At 38.4% G+C, this 26744-nt stretch overlaps 2 protein-coding genes across 2 annotated transcripts; both read right to left on the bottom strand.

Annotated features, from left to right (window-relative positions):
- Positions 1-261: 261 nt before the first annotated feature.
- On the bottom strand, positions 262-15214 carry LOC141793349 (CCR4-NOT transcription complex subunit 6). The gene is made up of 12 exons (XM_074673974.1): positions 15074-15214; positions 13865-13986; positions 12549-12735; positions 12183-12268; positions 11978-12082; positions 11714-11782; positions 9311-9468; positions 8667-8821; positions 6482-6636; positions 6094-6327; positions 5174-5376; positions 262-5058 (listed from the first exon to the last, which is right to left on the bottom strand). Exons 2-12 carry the CDS (start codon positions 13974-13976, stop codon positions 4843-4845), a joined length of 1680 nt encoding a protein of 559 aa, XP_074530075.1. The 5' UTR covers positions 13977-13986; positions 15074-15214; the 3' UTR covers positions 262-4842.
- A 290-nt stretch (positions 15215-15504) lies between these two features.
- On the bottom strand, positions 15505-22681 carry simc1 (SUMO interacting motifs containing 1). Its single transcript, XM_074674900.1, has 10 exons — positions 22155-22681; positions 20050-21369; positions 19400-19647; positions 19202-19283; positions 18887-19056; positions 18377-18469; positions 18086-18217; positions 17639-17795; positions 17401-17485; positions 15505-15847 (listed from the first exon to the last, which is right to left on the bottom strand). Exons 1-10 carry the CDS (start codon positions 22308-22310, stop codon positions 15636-15638), a joined length of 2655 nt encoding a protein of 884 aa, XP_074531001.1. The 5' UTR covers positions 22311-22681; the 3' UTR covers positions 15505-15635.
- Positions 22682-26744: the final 4063 nt, after the last annotated feature.

Below are 26744 nucleotides of genomic sequence, written 5' to 3'. Positions count from 1 at the left end.
AAAGTGGAAGGGTTAAAAATGCCAACAACTCCTGTACATGCAAAAAAGGCAGTTAAAATCAGATAAACTGTGGAGACCGAAAAGTGCAAGAAAAAAAACAAACAAACGTGGAAGAAAAAGCTATGTTGAAATGCTACATTTCAACATAATATGGAGAGAGGGGGAAAGAATTAAACAAGGAAGCAAGAGGAGGCCATACAAGGAGAACAGATATAGAATTTATTTCCAATATCCATTGCAAAGAATAAAAGGTGACACAGCTTGAAACAGATAATATAGAATTTATTTTCAACCAGAAGTAGGAAAATACATAGGTAGGTGTAAAGGAAACAAGCAGAACCTGTAGTCAAACGGAAAAAAAGAACATAACTAGTCCAAAGAGAATCAAGAGGACGGCTAAGGGGTACAACAGAAAGCATTGTTTACCATTCAGTTTCTTTTTAAAACAGTATGTGTTGATTTGAAAACAGCTGCCTTGATTTCTCATCTGGGTTAATGGACATTCTACAACATTGTGCAAGTGTTTTATCATTATTCTTCTCTTTTTTTTTTGCTGGTATTTCATGAATGGTAAACAATAGTTGGTCCAGTGCATAAACACAGTGACACAGATCAATATATGTACTCAGCTGACTACAGATAGACAATCCTGATCATTGAACAGCTACCACTAGATCGGCAGGGGGAGGGGGAAATGAGCAAATATACAAGATGAGCGATAAAAGAGAGGGAGCAGAGCGTTTGAAGGACTGAGCTGAAGATTGAGAGTTAAAAGCAAAAAAATAAAAAAGGAAAGAAAAGAAAACACGACCACAGACTTGAAGATGAAATAGCTACATTTTTCAGATAAAATATTTAAAAAAAAACTATTCTGAATGTGTCTGGATGTTTCTGGGTATTATTGCCAAGTTTTCTTTTTGGAAAAGATGCATTTAAACTAAAACCAAAAAGAGGACGAGTATAAATGTAACATGTTCATGAGATTCAAGGAAAAGGACAAAAGTACCTTGCTTTCCTTACAGCCCTAACATTTCATGAAGACTATGATTCGGATAAATGAAACAAACAAAAAAAGAGAGACAAAGTCGGAGAGAAGTCACTCAACAACAAAGAACCCAACTACAAGCAGCTTTGGTGTGCACGGGTACAAAGAGGTGCAGTCTTGGAAATCGCTCGACGCCTAACAAGCCTACAAACACAATGCGACAGTGTGAACACTCGCCAAAGCTTACATGGAGACAAAACCCAGCTGTGTGATTTGCCAGGTATTCAGTCAGAAGCCATAGTCTGTAGTTTGACAGGTGAGGGGAATGAGGAGTGGAAAGGAGGGGACAACTGAGGAGAATCGAGTCATATCAGTGACTGTCAATAGTAGCTAGCTAGTGTAACAGATTTAACCACTGTGATGCACAAGAACAGAGTGAGATGGACTAGTAGTACTCAAAATCATCACAGGACCAGTCTAGCGAACAGCGGCAGGTCGTTAGCTTAGTCTTACAAACACGTTTTTACACCAGTCAGAACAGTTTCTCGAGGACTGAACTGAGCCACTAGCAAGACAGCTCCGCTGCCCTAACCTACAGGCACCAGCACTCTCCAGCTAGTGCAATGCAACATCCAACGTAAAGCTGAAAAGTTGAACAAAATTCAAAAGAAAACACAAACAACTAAGTATCCCTGCGCTGAAAGTCTGTACTGACACAATGATGCAGGTTGTTTTCCTCCAATAAGCGCTCAAATCCTTCATTCTACGAGGCATCATCAGGAACATTCAACTCCTCCAATCGACCCATCAAGACAACGTCCCGCCATGATTTCTACAGAGGATTTGGTTTGTGATGGAGTATACGACAGAAAGAAGTGTACTGGAGTAAAAGTAAAACAATGTAGCAAACTTAACACCATCATAGAATTCATGATTTACACATCAACAACACAATTCAATATCTTTTTAGAAAGGAAACATGAGATACATCTTTTATTCACACTTTACAAAAAAAGCTAGCCTTTAAATCTACTACAATACTAATGCCATTCAGGAGAAATAAATCAAACTGGACACATTGGTTTCAAAGGGAAAAAAAGAAAAAAAGGGTTAAAAAAATGTGGGAGGGGTAAGTAAATGGGACATGAGACACTGATCTGGACTACACTTCCTATTTACTTGCTTCCCTCTTGCTTTTAAAATGTAATTTGACATATACATTAAAGTCATGGATCTTTATATGCTGATAAGATGGAACAGGGAGTGAGGGGAGCTGCATCCGAATCTGCTAAGTGCTCATCATTTGACGTGGCTGTGTAAAAGCGTAAAAGCATGGTTGTGGAAATAATAGTCTCACTTTGACAGATTTAGTTCGGGATGTGTTTTCTGGCTTTCCAGAGAGAATTAGCTGAGCTCACTGCCCCTCCTCCCTCCTCCCATCCATAAGCAGAGCTATGTGGGCCTTCCACCTTTTCCCGTACAGAGGTAGGGGGTCCACAGATGGCACTAGCTGCAGTGATGAGAGGGAAGAGACTCATACAAAGTGTTTGGGGGGAAAAAAAGGGTTTTAAAGGACGCAGTGTGAGTAACGGGGAACAGGGGGTTGTGAGGGCTGCAGAAAGACGGACAGGCTTTGGGAGATTTAAAATTCATGGCCAGGGAAAACGCTAAGGGCTGCGTATTTTTAGAGGTTGTGGGCATAGAGCTGTGCTAAGGTACAAAGAGGGAGCAAAACAATCAGGGGAGAGTGGATTTGATAAAGACATCCCACTCATGTCCCTTTAGGAGAGAAGAGAGAGCGGATGTGTAGGAGAAAGCATACCTGATTACTAGAGAGCTTGATGAATAGGAAGGATATACACATCGTCATAACATTGTCACAGCTCATAAAAAAGGAAATCAACATTAACAAAAACCAATAAAAGGACATAAAATCTTCACAAATGTCTCAACAGTATTTAAAAATAAAAGGAGAAAAGGTTGTTCAGGCGTTCGTCAAATGTAAATAGTGCAAGACAACAACTGCTACAGTGAGGCACGATGTTTTGTTGTACAGGTGGGATCGTGTCTGTCACACGTCACTTGAGAGGGAGTGAGTGTGAGGTCTATACACAAACAGATGTGGAGTCACTGGAGGGTCCATTTTTTTTGTTGGGACTGATGGCAGCAGTGTGGATCAATGGCTTTGTTAACAGGTGAGAAGCAACAGGCAGAAGTTTACTGAAGTGTCTATTTACAATCGCAGCAATGTGCTGGCAAATCAGAACCAACAGCAGAAATAGAGAGATGGGGAGAACAAAACAATACTGATAACATTAATTACAGTTAATCTTCAGGGAGTGCAAAGTGGTGACAGCGAACGCCTTAAACAACCTCTTCTTACGTCTTTTGTACAAGCTGGTAATATCAATTCATCTTAACATTAACTGGATAAAAATTTAGCCATAGTTTACAATACAATCTTTTTTTCAAATCTGATCATAATTTACTCTTAGTACAAAAAACGCCAGAAAACAGGTCTTTTGTGGTTCATATACAATCATGTAAAGACTGAGTCTAGATTTCTATTCTGTACAAACACTTGTGAAAAAACCACTGCTTTTCGTGTATGGATTTTATGGCTGGGGAAAGTCACTACTGGCCTCGGAGACAGTGCTACAGATCTGCCTGCAAAATTACCTGTGGTGTTTGTGTGTCTGTATGTGTGTGTGTGTGTGTGTATGTGTGAGCTTGCATGTTTGGAGTTGGATGGCAACTCCAGACAGTGAGAGGAATGCTGGTTTTTACTCCTGTGTATCAGCCATTACTCGCTCTCGCTGCCAAAAAAGCAATCAAGACAAAGAAAAGATTTTGTGAAAGCCCCTCAACGCTTTGCCCATCAGCCTAAATCCCTTGCCCCTCAACCAAAAACATGGTGAGCTCCTAAGCACAAGACAAGCCTAACTATACAAGCTAGGGTGAAACAGTCTGCAAACAGGATGGTAGCTGCCCTCAGTTTATCACAAATCCTTCCTCGACAAATTTACTCTTTTGTTAAACCAGATTGTGTTGTTCCGACGTCTGGTTTTTGAGGCATCTGTGGGTTTGGTAGCTGATGCAGCAGGGCCGGGGTCAGAGGTGAAGACTATCTTGTAGCACCACGGGGAGGCCGTGACCACACAAAAGGCCTCAGCACCACAGAATGACAGCAGGATATCTCACCTCGTTCAAGCTGCGCTACATCCAACTCCAGGGATGTTTAACTACCAGCTAAAGCTGCTCTAACCCGATGACAACAAATGTTTGTATCCTGGAGAGACTGGCTGCCCAGAGTACCAAGGAAAACAAGCATAAGCCAATAATGGAGGTCTGAGACTAACGAGTCTGCTGTCTTTGCTGGTTTCAGATTTATACACGACAGACAGACAGGCAGACCATCAGCTTCTCTGGTCAACAGTGTCCCCTTAAGCCACCTTTAAGTTCTTAAAAACCAAACAGCGCCTCATGTGATGAACCTGAATGAGCTACCATCCCCTCTAGTTTGAATGACAGAAGCAAAGTGGGTGGGTGGATTTGAGGAGGGAAGGGGAGTCCAAAACACAAAATATGATACATAAAGGGGACTGAATTGAGCAGTTAAAAAAGAACCAAAAAAAAAAAAAACAGAGAAAGAAATAAAGAAAAATATAGAATATCTATAACATTTTACGAAATCCCTGTCGGCCAGACCTCACTGTACGAATATTTTACAGGTTGTGTTTTTTTGTCTTCCTCCTCCGGTGGGGTGGAGGGAAGCTGGTAGTGGGAGGGAGGAGGAGGGCTGAAAAAAAACAGGAGAGGCTGGTGGCAGCTCCTCCTGTTGGTGCGGCAGGGACCCACTACCTGCGTGCAGGCAGATGGAGCCCGTTGACCTGGGGAGGCAGGTTGGGCAGGAGCAGCTCCAGCTGGGCGAAGAGGGAGAAGTGGTCGGAGGGGATGTGAGGATGTGGGCAGCCGCTGACATTGTTCTCTACAAGCCAGTGGGGGTCCAGGGGGCCCAAGATACCCAGCACGTTCAGGTGAGGCTTCGAGTAGAAAATGTAGTCGATGACACCCTTAAGAGACAAAGACAAGGGCTCCAATTAACATGTTTTTGGTATAATACACGAGGCCCATTTCTATTAAAAACCAGCAAGAGACATCATTAATTCTATGTTGCAGGACAGTCACCTTGAAGTCAAAGGTGTAGTTGGTGTAAGGCATCAGGCCATTCTCATAGGCGCTCTTCAGCTTGAAGCCGTGGGTGATCCTGCCATTGGACGTGCTGTTCTTGCCATTGCAGTTGAATTTGGTCAGACAGTCGCTGTAACGAAGCTCCTTGAAGTCCTTGTGGGTGCAGTCCACTCCACCAGAACTCAGGTATTCCACGACGCCTGAACACAGTGGAGACAAAAAGTCATCAGGATCAGAAGAGTTAATGAAAGCATCAGTGTGGTATAGAGGTGAAATTATTAACTGTAGTAAGGATGAAAACAGTCATCTGTTTGCTTAACATTGCAAGCCATGCAATGCAACATATTGCTGTTATTACTATTGTGACATCTTGAGGGCTAAAATGAACAACGCAGGAAAACTACAGCAGCTAATGAACAACTAAAGCCCCTCAACAGCTGATGGAAATATCACCAGTCCACATACAGTCATTTGATGATTAACTAATAAATTAAATCCTTGGTATGTGATGTGATGTTGCTGTGCACAGTGATTTATTCAGAAGCACAGGATGTGGAACATTACTTCTACCATGTCACAAATTCTAAGTTTAGTTGACCAAACTGCTGTTATCAGATGTTGTAAATCACTTTACTGTGTTATTTGAAACCTATTATTAAAGGAAAGTGGAAGGGGTGGACACAGCAGGGGGGGGGCTTTTTTACCCTACTGTTGCTTCATCTCAGAAATTTCCAGGGAGAAGGCACAAAGACACTGTTTGGTTGTTAAATTAGTGGCTAAAAGGCAATCTGGAATGAGCTGTCTTTATCTTTAACAAGACACAGTGGTGATCCAGATACATCACAAATTAAAAAGTTGTCATAACCCCTCACGACAACGTCACTGCTGTTTAAGTACTGTCAGTGTTGCTGTCTTACCTGAGTCAGGCAAGGAGTTGAGGTCAGCGCACAGCACCAGTGGAATGGCATTGGTCTCACCAGAGACGGAGGACAACTTGAGGCTGCGTGTGGCCTTGTCTACTATGCTCTTCACCTCTGACAGGAACATCATGGTCTGCACCAGCTTGACATCAGAGTACTCCGGGTCCCAGTGCATGTGGGCATTGGCTATCAGGGCAAGCTGCTTTTCCATGCCATGGAGGGACTTTCCAGCTGAGAAGACAAGATAAACACGCTTGTATCAAAAACTTGACGGTGAAGCCAAAGTTACTGTTTACAATTAGCAGGACAAAAAACAACAGCTGCCAGACAGTGTAATAAAGAGTACTTTAGTACTACTAAAGATGAGACTAGGTTGTGTACTCACATGAGACCTCCATCATCTCTTTGCGGACTTCAAGCAGCACTGCTACCCCAATGTTGTCCTTTGTCATCACCCTGTTCAGCATAGCCTCTGAGCCCTCGGAGTTAGCCATGGCCAGCTGGTTGAACTCCACTGTGTGCTTCTGCACTGCGCTGAACCTGGACAAAAAAACAAGAGCAGGGACATGAGCAAAGCTTAACCTCAGTAGGCAACAAAAGTAAATAAATGGGAACATGTTTGTCAGTTGGATTGTTCTACTCTTGACTTATCCCAGGGGGGAAATGTTGGCTGGCAAATCAAATCATTTAAAACAAAGTTCAAGTGGTTTAAATGATGGTGTTAAAGTGGTTGTTAATGAGCACCAAAAAAATTCACAAAAGATAGCACACTCTTAATTGACTTAAAGAATGGCTTACATTTGAAAACTTGGTGAAACCTTACAACCTCGTGAAAAGAAGGTTCAGTGGTGCACAGAGCAGAGGCAATACCATTTTTAATAGTTTTTTCCTAGCTTTTTGATCAGTCTTTATGCCACAAGTATAAAAAATAAACTTTGGTGGAACTTCCAGATACTTTTTAAAGAAAAGGCAAGAACAGACTTTTTTCAACAATCATAGGATGGTTTGAAGAATACAAGCTGCAGGTTATCTTGTTCAATTAATAAATCACATGTTATGGAAAGCATTCCCACCATTGCAATCTTCCTTTTATGCACTGTGCCTGTCTGCCCCTCTCTGCTCAGCTGCTGTTTGTACTAAACACCATTTTTTTAAGTTAACAAGCTTTTTTTTTAACCTATCTGTGTAGCACTAAATAGTTTTTTTTACTGTACAAGGTCTAAATTTATTTTGGGTAAAACTTGTGAGAGAGACATGGTGAACAGAAGCCATCATACAGCCAGTGTTAGCCACATTTAGCTGAGCATGTTTGTGTTTTAACACATTCTGAGAACTGTTTCTCCAAACACACTTAAAAACTACTTTTACCAGTGAAAACACACTTATTGCACCATGAGCTGCAAAACAGTTTTGTTAAGAAACAACGATCAGCTGAAAGTGCCAAGTGTTACTGAATGATCTTCATAAAATAAAATATTGAAAGCTGTTTGCCTTTATATTCAGTGACATGACACTTTTCAGGCTCTTGATGGACAGTAATAAATAAATAAATTCATTCATTTAATATCATATCTATTGTGTGCAGTCATCTCCCTTTTCAAAAACTATGTTTTTGCCTGAACTACAATGTCACATCTCTATGTGATTCTGGTTAGGTCTGATGTAGCCTCAAGCCTCCAGCAGAGAAGTGAACCGTTCTTCTTTCATACTAGGCATGTCCAGATTTTGTACATTTTTCAGTCTTCTTGTTTTCAGCAGTAACTTACACCGACTCAATGGACTCTGAGAGGAAACTATTGTCTGCTCAACACAGCTTCCTAAAAATGGATTTTACAACTTTTTCGACATATGTACAAAAACTACAAAAACAAAGTTCAGACACTGAAAGTGTGAAGTCAAACTGTAAAGGTCCTTTGAAGGTTAATCAGAGTTCTAGTTCACAAAAATGAGTGTGGGAATTTAAAAGATTTCCTGTAGCATGGAACTCTGGGGACTTTCTTCTTCTATGATGACAATGGGCAATATTTTTCAGGCTTATTTAAATGTTAATAATGATATTTATAATATACCTTACTTTCTGATTGCTATAATGGACAATAGAGGGCAGATTCATCCCCCAGAGAGATAGAATCCATGTCAGCACTATCTAAAGGCTGAAATAAAAACATTAGACCTTCTCTTTTATGATGTAATCAAACTGGTTTGGTAGGTCGGCTGTTGTAGCTTCATTCAGCTGGTGCAAAAACAAGACACATAGCGAGAGGCTTAAATTGCAATCAGTAACTTATTTTTGGATTACTGTATGCATTTATTACACAACAGTTGAACTGTTTCAGTTGCTATCTCAAGCTCGTCTCATCTATAAATTAAGTCATCAACTTTAAAACCAGAGGGATTAAAATTTAATTTCATCATTACATTAAAAATTAGTACCTGAGCTGATAGAATGTTTTTAGATGTTCTTCTAGTTGTCGGATATATAAAGATGTGAATACAAGTCATACTTAAGCTAGACTGATATTAAGATACATCTGCTGAAAGACTACACCAACTAAAATGCAAATCCTTACTTATCAGTCTTGTAGAAAATTGCACACCCGTCCACATGTTTACGGTCTGACTCCGACATTGTCCTGGCTCGTGACTTTGGACTGAAGAACCCGTCGTATCCCTGCTCCTTAAGCTCGGGCAGGAAGAAGTTGTAGTACTGTTCTGTCTCCACTTCCTGCAACCATTAGAGCGCGTGTCAGGGGAAAGTCTGACAGTCACGTAAGGACATAAGCCACTAATTCCTAAGTGAGGAATACAAAAGAGCATTTGTGTGTGTGTGTGTGTACACGAACTCCTTTAGAGATTTCTACAAGCTCCTCGTGATAGATATACATCTGACAATACATGGAAATTTCTGTTCTAGTCTTGAGGTATTTATATTTGATCTTGAAGTTGTTTAGATACAAAAAAGAACAAAAGCAACTGTTCAGAGAGAAATGCTCTATAGATAAACAAGAACTCCACAATACAGATTAAAGTGTGAGCACCCTCCCACCACACAACTGGAAGCACCAGAATGTATTCAAATTATGCAAATAAAGGAATAATTTCCTCCTTGTGTAACACAGTATTAAAATAAGAAAACACTTTTTGAAGGGTTAATAAATTGCGAGAACTCATCTTTTGTGTAGTTTCATTACAAGCTTTGAGGTCCATCTCTCACCTGCAAGCTGATTATGTCCGCGTTGCAGCCCATGATCTCCTGCATGATGGATTTCTTCCTGTACTCCCAGTTTAGAGCCCAGGAGGGGCAGTAGCCATATAGCTGTCGTGTGGCATATTTATCACAGAGCACATTGTAGCACATCACAGAGAACAGTGCTGTGGAGAGAAACAGAAAGAAGGACACATCTTTGAAATACCTATGATACTTAAACATTTCTTATTCATTCCATTAAAAAATAAACTTCTGAATTTTATTATTTAAGTTGAATATTACTTTATGGTGCAATCATTATCGATCTATGTATTTAGCAGGTTGCATAGCACTTAGTTTATTATCCTTTTTTTGAAATGCTGTAAACTCTATATTACTTTATGCTGTGATTGAATTTTGAAAACACATCATCTATTAAGGATCTTTATAAATTTTAGACAAGAAAAGATTTTTTTCTAAGATAAAGACAATCCTTGTAACTACTGGCAAAAAACACATATTGACATTGTTGGGTGTCAGTCTGGAGCACAACCAGATAACAATCAGTCTACTGGCAGGAAACGCACGCTCAGAAGGCCTTTAAGTTGCTGCTGCGCAGAGATTCTTGTGTGTCAGCTTTGAAATCTCTCAACCTCTTTATTGTTATTTTTGAATGTTGTTAATAAAACTATGGAGACCTGGGACAAGAATCTCCAGTCACAGGCCAACTGCCTCCTTTCAACCAGTTGGATTACATATAAACATGCTTCAAATGACACCCTGATAGCCAAGTATAAAATGACCAACTGTTGAGCTATAACCAGTAGAAAATCAGGAAAGAAGAAAACAAAAAAATGTTTTTCAGCTCGTTACAATGTACTACTTGACTAATTGAATACAGCCCTGATCAGATGAGTTAGGAACACCAAATGTGAAAGGTGTTTTTTGCTGTTTTTGTTATTTCTCAGTAACTGTAAAAGCTGACCACCTTCAACATATCCTCTCCAACTCTTCACAGTCTTTAAAACGTGGCAGGTGTGTACAAGCCCCACTGTCAACTACAGTTTAGGGGGTGTAACTGACAGGTGCTCACTGTAAGGACTGTAAGACAAGAAATATTCTGTGTACACTCAGCACAGAAGTACAAAACACAAAAACAAATGGAAAAACAAACAAAATTCTGTATTCATTAGGACATCAATAAAATCAATAAAACAAAATAAAATAAGACTAAAATTGATTAAGTGCCCCAGAGATTAAACAGCAACTGAGGAAGAGGGGTGCTCAGCAGTGAGATAAGTCACCACAAAAATCCACATTTGTACTACTTCAATTTTCAGAAGTGTTTGGTATATCCCAGAGAACTTGTCTTGTCCTGCTGTAAAGTAGTCATCCCATTTGACATGTAAGAGAAGTTCAGTGTACTTGCTCAATACCATCTCTCTCTCACGATTAGTACACACAGACATATTATTTAAATACTGGTGACTTTAAGTATCATGAAGGAGTCATACCCTGACAGATTTTCAGGTTCTGGACTCTTTGCACCACTGCACATGGAGTTTATCTGTTAAATGTTTATCTCTTTAATGAACATGGCTTGTGTGTCTCCAGTCTCAGTGTTACTGACCTTTAACCAAACACTGATTAAGTTATAACAAAAGGGAGTATTATTTACTCTGCTTTTAAGCATACTCAAACTGTTTTCCTCATTTTATCCGTCAGTCCAGAAAAACAACAAGCTCTAAGTGACTACTTGACAAAAAACTGGTTATATCCACCTAAATAGCAGCTGCCTTAATGGATTACATCCCGAACTTAAGGGCCAGTTAAAAAAAACAACCTTCTATCAGTGTTCTTCATACTGCTGTCACCATAACTGAAAAGTACTAGTTTTTGAATAAAAGGAGTTGGAGAAAAAGGGTATATATTTTAAGTATGTTTCAATGTTTTCTCACAGGAAAACAAATATTAAAAATGACAGATTAATCAATTATCAAAATAATTGTTAGTTGCCACCCTAATATTGGCCAGATTTTTCCATGCATTCTTTAAATAAAACTGTTTGGATAAGTCCTGCTAATATTTACCACAAAGTCCAAATGAACTTGACTGCAGCTGTTTAAAGATTTGGTTTTGGGTTGGGCAAACCATTATTTCACACATGGATCAAAAATAAAAACCATCAATCCACATTACATCCCACTGAAAAACAGTGTGAACCAATATTTTGTCCTTAGAGCCTCATTTGCTTGAAAAAAAGAAAAAAAAAAAGAAAAAACAGACAAAAAACACAAGATGCCTGTAGCTTATATTGTTTAGTTTTCATATATAAGCTTAAAAACAATTAATGAAATAGTTATGGATAACAAGACAAAGTTTGATTGGAATTTGTGCATTTCTCCAAACTTTGGGTAACTTTTTCCTCACCTGAGGGCCGCGTCCGGTCTGGTTCCTGAAGAGAGATCCATGACCTAGCTGGGGGCTGCTCTGTTGGTACTGAACAGAGAAGACAAGGGGTTGGATTACATCTAAACATGCTTAAAAAAGGGGAAGGACATGAACCCCATTTTTCCACAATGACACGCTATGGTCTTTGTGGATAATGTTGATGAACATAGCTTTCAAAAAAACATAACAGTAACATGAGATTCCTGCTTCAGTCTTAAGAAACCCAAGGGAGAAGGGACTCACTGCGCTTGATGGCCCCTGCTAGATTGTCTAACAAGTAGTTGAGCAGTCTTCGCGTGCCGTCAGGTTCCTGGTAGAGGCTCATAATTTCTTGTGCAAGTGGGTTTCCTGGTGAAGGAAAAGTAACAGAAGCTGAACCACTGCTAAAAGAACAATGGGATTTCGTGGCTAAAATGGCTGCAGAAAAACACACTGATAAGCCACTCACCTTTTAACCCCAGTGTTTGTAACTGAAACAGTTTTCCCAATTCAAATGGCAGAACCCGCAACTGGTTGTTATTTAAAAGCAGTTCCCTGTAAAAGATGTGGGGATATCAAAACATTAAAACCCAACCAGTTTTCAAAGACTGAAATTATAGACTATTATATTTAATTTAAATCATACATAAGACAGTACCAGTCAAAATTATGGACAAGGAAAAGTTGCAGCACAAGATCCCTGATACATAACATTTCAAAGTAACTTGGCCTTAATGAACGGCACCAATATAGCCCCTGACTGCCAAAATCAAATTGTATGACAACTGCTCATCTGCCCGTAATAAAGACTAAATGTTAAACACGAAAACCCCACCTGAGAGACACCATGTTGCCGAGCTCTGCCGGCAGGCTCCTGATCTTATTGGATGAGAGATCCAGGTACACCAGGTTGTGTAGTTTGGCAATGTCTGGCGGGATACGTGACAAGGAGTTGTCACTGAGGTGCAGGGCAGTGAGGTGGGTGAGAGACCACAGGGCTGTGCTGAGACTCCTTACTCGGCCTGAGGTACAAGTGGAAGAGGAATAATAAACACACAATTAGAGCAGGACAATTAATTGGATTTTAATCGTGATTTCAATTTTGCCATCTGACAATCATAAAAACAATATAATGAAAGAAAAACAATTAATATGCCACACAGTGTAGATGTATGCAAGTTCCTGTGCTTCATAGCTCTTCTGTGTTCCATGTGCAGCCACAGCAAGTGTGTGTGTGACTTATGTGTATCAATAATACTGTATGTGCCACTTGCTGGTTCTTTAAAGTTGTGTTTAAATCAGTACTGAAGTTTTTGAATAAATTAATAATTGTGTATATTAATTGTGATTTCAATATCACTTAAAATAATCGGGATTCTTATTTTTACCATAATCGCCCAGCCCTACACTCAATGTTACTCTATTTCAAATCTAAAGAAAATGGATGACTACCTATCTATCTATCTATTATTTACACACACTCACACATACATACATACATACACACACACACACACACACACACACACACATATATATATATATATATATATATATATATATATATATATATATATATATATATATATATATATCAAGAGAGAAAGCGAGAGAGTTTGTAAATAAAATAAATAAATAAAAAACAAAACAAAGAAACCCCAACAAACATCAAAATCGCACTTAGACAGAGAAGTGTGTGCCTAAGCTTGGGCATACAGCTAAGGGGATTTATCAATTAGGCAATTAGCCAACCAACAGAAAACTACTTGGCAACAAGTTTGATGATGGAAAAAAGTTTAAAACAGACTGTCTCTTAACCCCCCTCCCTGGATCTATTTGAAAAGTTTTTGATTTTCAACAGGACTACCATGGACACTTGTAAAACAATGCTGCAAAGCTGAGTGAATGATATAACAAATTGCTGCATCTAATTGTTAAAAATGTATGTGACTGCACTACCAGATGAATATTTGCAGAAGTACACCAGTGGACCATCGTTACATTTATTCAGGAAAGATACAGTCGTCACCTGCTTTTAGAAAGCGTAGAGATTATAGTGGGCAAAATAATACTACTAAGCTTGGTGTAAAGATTACAACCAAAGTCTGACACAGCATGGTAATGCAGACGTATATCTATGTCAAAACTCACCGCTGATTTCCAGCTCAGCCCAGTATGACTTCTTCCCGTTGGCTGCCTCCTCGCTGGACATAATTGTGTACATCCGCCTGGGATCTGGCGGGTCATATTTTTCCTTGGGCATTCCTATAACACTGAAAAGAAAACGTTTGAATTTACTTTTAAGCAGGAGCAGAGCAACTTGTTCTCTAAATTGTCATTAATCATATCCTTCTATTATTTTTCACCTAACAACAACTAGAACATTGTGAACTACTTAAAGTTTCTTCATCTGCTCAACACTAACAGGTGAACATATTTACATGGAAATTCTTAAAAAGCTATCACGTGTATACACATTGGAGGGGTACGTAACAAGTTTCATTTTCAATAAAAATTATGGTTTTGATTAAGATATTCTTCAAGTACACCGTTTGAAACATTTGTAATAAACGATTGAACAGCTTTGTTTGAAAGCTGTGATTTAGTTATATAATGACCAACAGGAAAGAAAACCTACGAACTGCAACAAATGTTCTTGCTAATTTATACAAAATGGGGTGTTAACAACCGTGTAAAGTAATCAACCAAGGAGTTGAAATTTCTTCCAGTCAGAAGGAAAATAGCTAACGCTAGCCTAAACTGCCATTTTTCTTCGCACCAACGCTAGCTGATTAGCCTAGCTTAACCTAAAAAGGTGGCTATCAAACTATACATAACAAACGCTAACTGGCTAATGCTAGCGTGCCAGCTAACTATTAATATGAAAAAGAGATATGCAAAAGAGGTGACACAATACAAGCAGTTTACGGATGAAACCTCGAAAAACGGGTACGGAGGAGAGATATAAAGTGATTTTAAAATAAACTGTGCAGTTGTTGTTTACATAATAGCAAAGCACCGACTTGCGCATTAACACGGGGCCTCGAAACAGCGCATTGCTTAGCTACAGCTAGCAAGCCTCCTGTGGCCAGAAAACCCATCCATGTAGATAAACAAGGAGCAAACGAGTCCACAAAGCTACACAATACTCTGTTTGCAAGCAACGGTGGGCTATTTAGCTTAGCTTGAGTTAGCTAGTTAGCCAAAAGCTAACATATCCCAATTATTCGAAGCTGACCGACTTCCGATTTAAATAAGTCCTTCAACGGAATATTAGCTAAGTACCTTTAACGTCCCGATAAGACTGCGATGAAATGAGTTAAAACAGTTTAGGTGTATGAGGAATAATTCAGTTTTTACCTGCAAGAGCATACCAGATCGCGAGTCGACTGCGTGTTCTCTTTTGTTTTCTAGCTACTTCTCGCCCGTTTCCGCTGCTGTATCATGGCGACTGTAAGGATTTTTTTTCCTCTGGCGATAACGGCGCCTGATCCTATTGGTTAGCTCGTAGACGGTCCAACCAGCTGTTGAGCCTGAGTAAATAAAACCTTTAAGTGATGAGTGACTGGCTATATTATGGATGGATAGGTTATCATAGTTCAATCTTCAGTGGTTTTTAAGATCTTCTGCAGAACTACTAGTTCATCAATCGCTGTTTTTTTAAACGAAATAATGATCTTGTGATTGCATTTGTATGAAACTCAAATGACTAAAGATGGTTTATGTTTATTAAAGGAAAAGAGAATGTCATGCACTAAAAAGGACTCATATTTTAATGCATTCTGATTTCATAACAGTGCATCAATGCTCTGTTTTTATTTCACAAAAAATTAACACTTGAACAAATCAATTCATATAAAAATATAAATACTAACTCCATATACAGATTTTTAAGAACATGACAACAGATGTAATCTTTTATTTAACACTGACAGGCATCTAGCAGGTAATCCTGTAGATAACTAAGGGACTCCTCCACATGTAGAGGTAGATCCTGGTTGAGGTCAGCCTTGGATCTGGACAGAAAAGCCTCTGCAGCTTCACGAACAGCAGCTTTAGATATCTTATCATCCTGCTTGTAAACCAGGGTTCCAACTTTGCCTCCTTGCTCCCCACCTGTGCTGCAAAGATAACCTACATGTACAAAATGAAAGGGGTCAAAGTGAATCAAACTAGGTTTGAGATAGTTGAAAAATCTTTTTTAAAATTTAATGGGTGAGGCATCTCAGATATAAAAAAGTTATTGTGTTCAGTGTTTGTGACAACAAAGCCAAATAAATATATATTGAGCTCTGTTTTTAAATGACAAATAATTATATAAACATGCTTTAATATATAATGACACAACAAAAATGCTTATGCAGGAGGCTTTCAGTCAAAAAAGAGAAAATATAAATCCAAAACATTTAAAAACATTTAAAAACACATATATATATACATATATATATATATATATATATACATATATATATATATATATATATATATATATATATATACATATATATATATATATATATATATATAAAGTATGTATGTATGTATGTATGTATGTATGTATGTATGTATGTATGTATACACACGCACCCACACACATTACACTAAACATTATTGGCCACCAGAGGTGAAGCCGTGACTACAATGCACAAGTGGGAAAATTAGTAATGTAGGTCAAAGAGTAATTCTAGGTGGCAAGGAAAAGTAAACTGATTTTCAAGACAGTCTAGTTTTTGTTTGATCATTTTAACCAAAGATCTTGAGCTTTTCTCTCTTTCCAACTTCTGTGTCAAAAGAGTTCAAATTTAACAGCTCAGTGTGATCCTTTACGCTGTCGCACCACATATTGTACAGTCACTAGAGTCTTGGGTTCTTGCCACAGGCTCCAAGCACTCCCCGCTTCCTGGCAACCTGATGATGGAAATCTGACCTTGTCAATACAGACTCTGGCTCTGATTTTTACAGTCACGTTTTGAGTGTAACAATGGAGCCAAGAAGTTTATGTAATGAACATTTATTGTAACACCCTGAAACAAACACCCGATTTTACAAAATTCATATGGATGAATTTGTGTGATGTGTAAATGCTAGCCTTTATGACCGACGTACCTAAAATGTTGGTTCTTTTACTGTCATTTAAACAATGTAGTTGAGAGCTACATTTGGTATATGCAAGGGCGATAGGAGTTAAGGGTAAAACCCCAAAACCTCATAAAACAAGACACTGTAAATCTTAAGCAGTGTGATGTGGCTTTGGCAGCTTGAGCAAATACAAACTTGATGTCTCCAATTTTTCCTCTTGTTGCCACATTAAACTCTTGAAGAAGTCTTAAGCCTTGTTTTAGCTTTAGGATGCACAGAGTATATAGCTGCTTTCTAATCTTTGGCATGAAAATATTTGATTTGCACACTATCAGAAAAAGTAAAGTGTGTCCTGCATCTGATTCAGTGTCTGATTTAGCTGACTTCACAGACACTCAGTGCTGGATCAAGAAGTTAAGCAGCAGCCGGAAGACCTGAGTGTAGCTGCTTTGCATCATGTTTTTCAAGGTTCCAGTTCCAGTATGGGCAGCAACAAGCATGACAATTCCAAATTTCTAAAAATATTCATGGTAACCAGCTCTAAAAGTATTTTATGATTACAGATGAAAAAATGTTGAGCAGTGAACTGATATTTACTAACATCTCACCTTTCATTGCTTTGTTATAGCTGAGAATCATCATCCAGAGAAGATGGATCAGCTCTTCCCACTTTTTCCACTTCTCATTACCATCCTAAAGAGTGCAAATATGGATCAAATTCCCTGAATAGTCACATGGTTTTAAAAAAGTATAAACAGTAAAATAATCTTGTAAATCTTATTTCTAATTGAACAGTGATACTGTTCAACCAGGTAAACACGACAAATACACAAGTATGATATTCACCGTGGGGTCAGGTGCCAAAGTGCAGTGCCTTAGAAAATGCAACAGAAGACTGAGTGACATGGGTAGAGGGATTTTCAGTGGGCATGCATAGTCCAACAGATGTTCCAACAGCTTAGATCTCAGCAGTTTACTCTGCAGGCTTTCCAGCAACAACATCCTGGATGTTAAAAACAGATTGATCAATGGCAAAATGGAAATCGGTGAAAAGAGGCAGAATTTGCAATTGAGATTATTTTGTTTTATACTTTAGTTTTTAAATTAGATTTACTAGGCAACAAGTTGTTTCTGAATGTATTTATTAAATCTTTGTTGTTGTTGTTTATTTTTGTGACATATACTCACAAATAAGTTATGAAAAATGAAGGACATACATAGGAAAAACAATGATTTTTTTTTTTTTTAAATTGACTTAAATGGCAAAAGTCAGACATTATCTCTCCTCCCCACCTGTGAGCTCGTAGGGGCATGCTGCCGATGAGCATATGGAATAGCTCCTGGGACAGTTTGGCAGAGGTGAGAGCTGGAGTCCGGTCAACCTCAACAGCCAAGGACAGCATCCTCTGGAGGATGGAAACCATTCTGCAGAGGAGTCAAGGAGAAATAGCCAACGAAATAACAAAAACATGTCCTGTTCTAAACAAATACTGCTTTCATCCCCTATGCTTATGTAAAAAAACACAAAATCTTGATATCAACGGATATATGGTGGATGAATTTCTTTTTTTATTGTAGAGTCACCTGATTTGTTCGTCTCTTTCCCTGGAAAGTTCTTTCCTTTCTCCGTGTTCTGTTGATTTCATAATTGCGGAGATGAGCCACTGCATGACATCTCTAGGAAAACAACAATAAGTTTTAAACTTACACAAAATTCAGGATTAGCTCCTTTTCATTTGGTGTACTATGGTCAACCTGACATAGAGTGCTGTATTGTTTCATAGAAAACATGGTTACATTTAAGAGACTTAAAAGTGCTGTTGGTAAAGGTGAAGGTGCAGAGGGGTTAAATTGATGATTTATAATTCATCTTATACTGGTATTTCTATTTGAATGTTCATCAAATCTGGTAATTCATCCGGTATTTATGAATATCTCATTGCTGCGAATCATTTTTGGAAATAAACACCTGTTACTATGTTGCAATATAAACAGCCTAACACCAGAAAACTTACTGTTCTCCATACTATATTGTGATTATGTGCAACACCAATCCAACAAAAAGTCTGGACAGTCAGTTTACCTCAAACTCACCTGACACGATGAAATTGTTTGTCACATGATAGTGTTGCACTTGCAATGGAGTGGTGGATGGTGGAGGAAGAGCGTTTTGCCTGGAAGTCATCCTCCAAAGTCTGCACGACATACTCCAGGAGCATACGTACAACCTTGGTCTGATGTTTCTTTGTAAGGTCCTGTAGAAGCTAAAGGGGCAGAGATGGGCTGATTGACAAGTGCAAGATACTACTAAAGTATTACTGTAAATATTTATATTTAAAATAAATTGACTGGAGATAAAGCATTTATGTGTTAGTCAGCAGATCACACAGCTCTATTATGTATTCACACATTTTGTGGTTCATGGTTGGTCACGACAGTAGTCAATGACTCCCAGTCCCATGGAACTGTGGTTTTATCAGCCATGTGGTGTCTGCAAACAGATTAAGAACAGTTTTAAGTGAACAAAGTTTTTTTTTTAATTCAAAGTTGTTGTTTTTTAAGTCAGACATTGTACATTGCAATCAACTCTTACTGTAATTCTCTCACCTCTGTGTCCTCATCAACAGTTTAAAGGCCTGCACACATAGGTGATAGGGACACTGTGGGTCCAGCAGAATGCCATGCAGCAGGTGGACAGTGATATTCCTGGGGGGGTAGTAACCAGGCTGTAGCAGGTCAGACAGGAGCTGTAAAGTGCCCTCCGGGTAGTTCTCATCAATAGTGCTGTACACCAGGCTCAGGCTCTGACGGCACAGCATCTTTGGAGATCGAAAACCTTCTTTTTGTTCATCAACCTAAGAAAAGGCAAAAACACCAAGCATCCAACCTTCCATTCAGTCAAAATTAAAGGTAATACGCGAGACAGAAGAGAAAAGCAAATACAAACATGAAGGGCAATTGTTTCAAAGTGTGGGCTGTGAAGGTACAACATGAGTCAGGATACATTAACAAGTGTTTTGTTATCATTTCTTGCATACTAATGGATTTTTTTCATTTGCAATGCATTGCTGACTCACTCCTATTGAGAAGTCTGTAGTTAATGACAAAATATATTAAGAAGCACTTAATGACAGTCTCAAGTTATGATAAAAGTTGTATATTTTGAAGTTCAGGTTAACCATCAAATAACTTTGGATTTCAAAGTGGGCTGACACATACAATTTTGGAGATGGTGAATATGAAGAAATGTGTCTCACCAGGAATTGAGCTTGTCCAGACATTATTTTCCTGAGTGCAACCGGGCAAACAAAATGCTTATCCTCTTGACTGGCTGCCCTGAAGTCCAGATCAAATCTGCTCTCAGTCTCTTCCTGACTTTCATCAATCCCCTCTTGCCAAAGAAAAGACAGCGCACTATCACTTTCCAAATCTTCTATATATTGCCCACTCTCAAATCTGCTATCTATTTCCTTTATTCCAGGCTCTGACAAAGGAAGTCTGCCAGAAGTGTCCCAGTGCAAGAGGTCAGAACTGTTTGATGCCCCTTCAGCTTTAAATTCCTCTGTTTGCAAGTCAGAGGGATCCACAGTTGGTTTATGTCCAGAGGTGGCTGCAGTGTAAACTGGGCTTGTGTGGCCTTGAGATTTGAGGCTCGATTGGAGCTGAGAGTTGACGTCAGCAGGCTCAGAAGGATTTGGTCCATTTGCTGGGAAGTGGTTGGATGAGTGATCAGAGAGAAAGCTTTGTGTGTTTTCTGTTTCATTAGATTTCTGTTGTCCAAGGCTGGAGTAAAAATCTTCTCTTTGAAAGGAACTGTGTGATTTATCGTTAGTTAAAAATGGTGATGATAAAGTAGAGATATGCACCTCTGAGCTAAAGTCTTTGTTCGCATCTTTAGAGGTGCTGTCCTCTCCAAAATCTCGAACTGCACCTTCTCTGTCTGAGACAGAAAAATTAGTCACACTTTGTAGAGACTGAGATATTTCAACATTTAAGTGTTTGTTTGTTAACTTAATACTGTTCTCCTGTTGCTCCTGCCTGACAGGAGTTTCTGTCATCTTCAGAGGAGGCTTGTCTTCTTTGGTCTCTGCGTGGAGAGCATTTGAAGTGGTAGTTCTCCTTCTATCACAAGTGCACTGTGTTTCTTCGTCTAGTTGTTTCATGTTCAGTGTCATTTTCAGGCAATTTGTCTTTAAGAGGTCAGAACTGCTTGCCGGTTTCATTTCATTGACATGTGTTTCAAGAAGCTGTATTCGCTTTAGTTTTACAGTTGTTTCTCTGAGATTTTCACAATTAGTCTGAAAATGTCTCTCTTTCTCCCTGAGGTTTCCCCTGTCTTGCTCTGGTGTAAGTTGGCCACTCGATGAGCTCACTTTCAAGTTGTAACCTTGTTCTTTTAAACCATCGTTTATTGTGCTCTCTTTTTTCGTTTCACCGTTGTCGGGTGTCTCCTGTTTTTCCACATTTTCTGTGTCATTCTCAGTCAAGTCTACCACTGTCACTGGGGGTGATTTTTTTCTTTTGCGCAGCTTCAGGTCTGGAAGAGTCCATTTTGGATCTGTGAGGTTAATGTATTGCTGCAAAAGAGAAAAGAACATATTGCAAAATTTCTTAGATTATATTTCACAAAGAGACAGAGGTTTTTTTATAATATAATTACATGTCATTGTAATGGTATGTATTCCTGTACTTAGGGTGAGAAACTGTAATGTATTAATGTTGGCTCTGTATAGTTGCCAACCATTGCATCCTGCCACATATTTCATATGGATTGACTTTCTCTTCATATGTAAAGCTGGGTTCAGTTGTGTATTTGTCTAATCACCTGTTAACTTTTAATCTTGGCAGAATTAAATTATTACATGTATTTTTTCCCTCTGTAGTTTTTCTTTTTAACAATATAATGTAAACTACATAAAGGTCAGCCACCCCAGTCAAAAGGTTAATGTTTCGCCCCTGATGACAAGTTCGCTCAAATTTGCTGAGGCAACGATAGGGTGGATAACCTTACTAGCTTAAAACCCAACATTACACATTGTTTGAAAGATAATAATATTAAGATAGTGATACTTCAACTCTAGAAGTTTGTAGACACATACACTGAATCATTAAAAAATGCTACAAACTGACTTCCTTACTTCATGTCATAAAAAGGTAGTCCACATCTTAGGGATTATACCAGCAAAACGGAAGAAAACGTGTGTGGCCAACTGTTACCTTGACACTTTAAACAGCAACAATTAGAAAAAGTAAAATTTCTGAGTAATTTCTTGAAAAATAAAAGGCTCCAGGGTGAAGGTTATCGTGACTTTAAAAAGTCATCTTTGTTTATGTTTCTCACTTGCCGTTAGTGCGAACTTACAGTTGGGACGTTGATGTTCAGGGCATCAACGTCTACTCGAACCTCTGACAGGGGCGGTGGGTCAGCTTTGGTCCTGAAGTCCCTGTATGAGCCCACTATCTCCACGTCAGAGTCCTCTTCGTCATTGTCCGAGCTCAGCACGATCACATCACCCATGTTTCTTCTTGCATTAAACAAACATGGATCATACCAGCTGATTCACTTAGGCATTTTCAAGTGCAGAAACGCGATGTTCGTCCCAGTGATTAGAAAATAAAAGATAACGTCACGTGCAACTCATGTTAAGTGAAAAACACATGATTATCGTCAAACTGCGTACAATCTTAATACCTTAACATTCTGGTGTTAAGGTAGCAAGCCACATTACTTAATATCGTCATAATCAACGGGGCTTTGTCCGGGGGGCTATACAGGTAAAAACTTCACTGACTTCATCCGAAAAACAAAATCCGATGACAAAGTCCAATCGGTTTCCAAAATTGAACATGCACATCTGAATAACAGCATCTAACTTCCTGTTTTGGTCGCTGCTCTTCTTTGACGTCAGGATCACAACCAGCTTCCCTTTATGTCTCCACCTACTGGAGTGGAGGTAAGTAGGGCTAAATGTACAGCAAGAGCCATATTAAAAGTGCTGGACAGAGTTTTTGTCATTGTGGGGAGTATGGGGCGTTAGTAATATGTTGTTCTTGTAGGGCCCCCTAGTTGGTGGTATAATAGTTAGGCACATAAAAATTTATTGATTTTTTGACAATGAATATCAAAAATTTGGAAAATATGAAATATAAAACCCAGCTGGAGGAAGGGCGAAACTTGTTACCTATGGCACCCATGATGTATTGCTCAAGCAAATGGTAAAAAAAGACAGTTATTTTTGTGGTTTACATTATTCATTTTAGATAAGAGAAGAGTCTTGTTAGGTCTGGCTGGTCTAAATAAATAAAGCAAGTGTAAAATAAGCTGCAGGGATAAATGAGTGAAATGGATATGACTTTAGCAGGTTACTTCATTGTAAAAAAAAAAATATATATATATATATAAAAAAAGTTTTAAGGAATTTTAAACCAACTGGACCACTTATTTCAACTCCCAACTTACTTCATCAGTACACTTACATAACTTCTGGGAAGGTGAATTATTCAATATGTGTTATATTTTGCTGCCACCATTTGACAATTAAAGTTAAACATAGTAAAGGTGTAACATAAAATACTATGACACCAATAGAAAAGCAAACTCCGCATTTTTTTTAAACAAACATCCTTAATCATGTAAAACATGATGTTTTTAAAGTTTAAAGCATATTTTTTGATACCAACCCTTATTTGTCACTGTCCCAAATGCTCAGACACCAAATCTCTCAATCTCCATTGAGTTGGTGCTGTCTTTATTTTTACCACTGGAGGGCACTCAAGTTGTGTGAAAAATCTGAATACCTTTCAAATTTGTCTGTTTACAGGGGATGATATCTTTATGTGAACATATGTGAAGAGAAATTTATCCTAAAGTAACTTAAGTGCTGACAGAATCAGGCCTTAATTAGGATTGGAAGATCTTTTTATCTGGTCATTCACCTCAGAGCTTTTTAAGCAACCTGTGCACGTGTTAGCAAATGCACTGTACCGTACTTTTTTAAAAGTGTCAGTATGACCTGTCTCCATGATGATAAAAAAAGAGAAATACTGTCCAAACATTCACTGCATCCCAAGTGCTTCCTTTTATTTCTCTAATCTCTGGTCTGTTTTCGTTTTTTTTTTTTTTTTTTTTTTTTCTGAAACCCTGTGGACACTCTGGACATCAAAAGCATTCTTCTGGGTTATGATGACACAAAACACAGTGTCAGGGTCAAGGACTGCAGGAAATGGATGTGATGAATGTTACCATTTTAAGGCCATCCACTGATGACACATTAAACCCATATTAACTAGCATTATACACCTCACTTCTTTTCCTGTTAAGAGCACAGATGGGAGCTATTAGTGTTTTGTGGTGCACATTATCATTAAAAGCTGCTTCCTTTAATGTGACATTGTAACACATATATACTTACTGCAGTGTGTTGAGCTGATAGGGAAGCTGTAATTGTGATAAGCACATTGCTTAAGCTGTTGAAAATGTGTGCACTGAACAGTGGTAAGCTCACATAGGCTTTCGTTTTTTGTCATAATTCCATTTAGTCCATTTTAAACACTTGTGTTGAGGATAGGGAATATTCTTCAGAAACACAACTCTGTTACTTTTGCCCATTTTTTTAAAAAAGAGAAAAATATGTTAGCTCCAAATTGCATTCTCATGTTATTCTACAAGAGGGGCTATTAACCTTGGTTGCTTTCATCATTAAACCCTGTCAGGGAGTATGAGGCATAATGAATCATCAAAGTATACACAACCTCCTGACACCTCTTAAGTAATGCAAAGCCTTTATTATGCAGGATATGAAAAGAAGTTGTGTATCTCTGTGTGTATATACGTAATAGAGTTAGCACCAGTGTGTTTCGTGTTGTATAGAAATTATTCTATAGAAAAACTTTTATATCTTAAAATAGACTTTATATTGCTCACTTGAGTTTTAATGAGTCATCTGTAACTATATATCCAGTAATCTTTTACACACAACAGTGGTTAATGCCAAGTCATTATCTTTAGTCTATGTATGTTATTGTAATCAGTTCAACAGACCTCGCTTTGATGCAACCATGTCAGTCTTACTACAGCTGAGATGGTCATCCAAGTTCAATTAAACAGAGATGGATGGAAACATTTCAAATCCCAAATGAACCTGCAAACACTCTGCTGCCCATACATGGCCTTAAATTGAATGGTGAAATACTTTAACATCAGCAGAGCATCTAAGTTATGTGGCTCCTCATTTAAAAAGTTAACAAAAGCATGTGTTTTCTACCTTGTGCTCAGTAGTTATTGTGATCTGGCTATATCTGTTAACAAGGCAAGCTGGATCTTGACAGACATGTTTTAGGAATAGTACAGGACCTACTCTGAATAGTGCCACTGTACATATGCTTCACAAATTTAGGGCAACCTTCATTCATTCATTTACTAACTGCTTATACTGTTCAGGGTCGCAGGTGGCTGGAGCCTATCCTAGCTGTGGTCAGGTGAGAGGCGGGGTACATCTTGGACTGGTCAGTTGGGCAACCTTATTATAGTAAATAAATAAATAAATAAATAAATAAATAAAACCTAAAAAGAAACAGCTAGACTTCTAAACTGAAGGGGCAAGATTACATACTAGCTATGAAAACTGACACCAACATTTCTGTTGGTCTTTTGGTAAGTAAAAAAATTTCTTTTTTCATGTAAACTGTTCTAATTACAAATTGTTTCAAGAGAGGCTTAACTCTCAGGTTGTTACTTGATTTTTCAGTGTATTAACTTTGTTTTCTTAAACTTTCTCTCCGAGTCAACTGTGAAGGACAAACCTTTGAGTCTGAGAATGATGAAGTCCACTTATTGCAGCTTTGTGTCTGTTGTCAAGTGCTGCCTGCATACAGTTAATTGCCATAAACAAAATCCTTGAGCAGACAAAGTTGCAGTCTGCATGAACTGTCTGACACAACTTCTGCTCTTCACTTAAAACTTCCCTTTGGATCAATAATTATGTTCCTGATCAACACTAACACAAAAGACAACCAAGGTGATTCTCTTTGAATTGTTACAGCAGAACAGGACATGAAGGCCTTTAAACGAAACTTACATTAGACATGCTGGGAAAGTTTATTTTTTAGAGAGTTTTGAATAAAAGTGTTACCTTAAAGCGCCAGACATCCAAAGAGCAGAATGAATTAATCTATTCAATGCCCAGAGGCATAAAACTTACTTTGCACACAGAGGAACATGTATAGTTTATGTCTTTGAAGAAAGAGTAGCAATTCAAATGGTTTTCTAAGGACAAAGGGTATAAACAAATCATTGTGCAACATCATGCCTGAGCAGAAAAGGTACACAGCAACGAAGGAATCATCAGTCAGTGTGAGAAGAAGTATTTTCAGCAGAAGAAGAAAAGCAGCCTGAGAGGAGGAAGACAGCTATGTGTGTTTACTGCGAAGCTGACACTGAATGAGAGACAATTGTGTTTATCCTTTTCCGACTCCGCCAGACAGCCCGGTCTCTGTGTGACACTGATAGAGGAGTGAGCCAACACATTCCCACTGCAGTAGGTAAGAGGTCACATCTGCTATCTTAGCACAGCAAAGAATGAATAACGTCAAAAATGAAGAAAAATCTGAGCGGAGATATTTAGACTGTCTCAATTTGTTCGAGTGCTCAATTGACATCATTAATACTTGAGTCAGACTGCTTTGAAAACGATCAGAACTCATAAAAGAGCCATAAATAAATGGTAAAGAAGCTGCAAACTCTTGCCCCAACGTCAAAACAGCTTAGTGTTCAAGAGAGGAATGACATTTTGAACTGTTTCCCTGAGTGAAGGTCAACCCATGATACTTAAAGGTATAATTGGTAGTTTGATTTAGATACACTTTTTGTTATACTGGTTAAAATGATCAACATGTCCTGATGGCAAGCAATACATGATATGTTCTTAAATGAGAACGAATAATATCCGCTATC

Source organism: Halichoeres trimaculatus, unplaced genomic scaffold (genome assembly GCF_033239565.1).
Source record: "Halichoeres trimaculatus isolate MK-OKI-2021-1 unplaced genomic scaffold, fHalTri1.1 fHalTri1_scaffold_7, whole genome shotgun sequence".
Classification (NCBI taxonomy): Eukaryota; Metazoa; Chordata; class Actinopteri; order Labriformes; family Labridae; genus Halichoeres; species Halichoeres trimaculatus.
Note: the sequence above shows the minus strand (reverse complement) of the source record. Positions and strands in the feature narration are given on the sequence as shown.

Coding starts and splice junctions, on each gene's coding strand:
- simc1 (XM_074674900.1), bottom strand. CDS start 22,310: ATGGGTGATGTGATCGTGCTGAGCTCGGACAATGACGAAGAGGACTCT. Junction 19,648..20,049: donor CTGGACAAGCTCAATTCCTG/GTGAGACACATT, acceptor GCCTTTTCTTAG/GTTGATGAACAAAAAGAAGG. Junction 17,486..17,638: donor CTTTGGCACCTGACCCCACG/GTGAATATCATA, acceptor TGCACTCTTTAG/GATGGTAATGAGAAGTGGAA.
- LOC141793349 (XM_074673974.1), bottom strand. CDS start 13,976: ATGCCCAAGGAAAAATATGACCCGCCAGATCCCAGGCGGATGTACACA. Junction 5,377..6,093: donor CAACTCCTTGCCTGACTCAG/GTAAGACAGCAA, acceptor CACTGTGTTCAG/GCGTCGTGGAATACCTGAGT. Junction 5,059..5,173: donor ACTACACCTTTGACTTCAAG/GTGACTGTCCTG, acceptor TTGTCTCTTAAG/GGTGTCATCGACTACATTTT.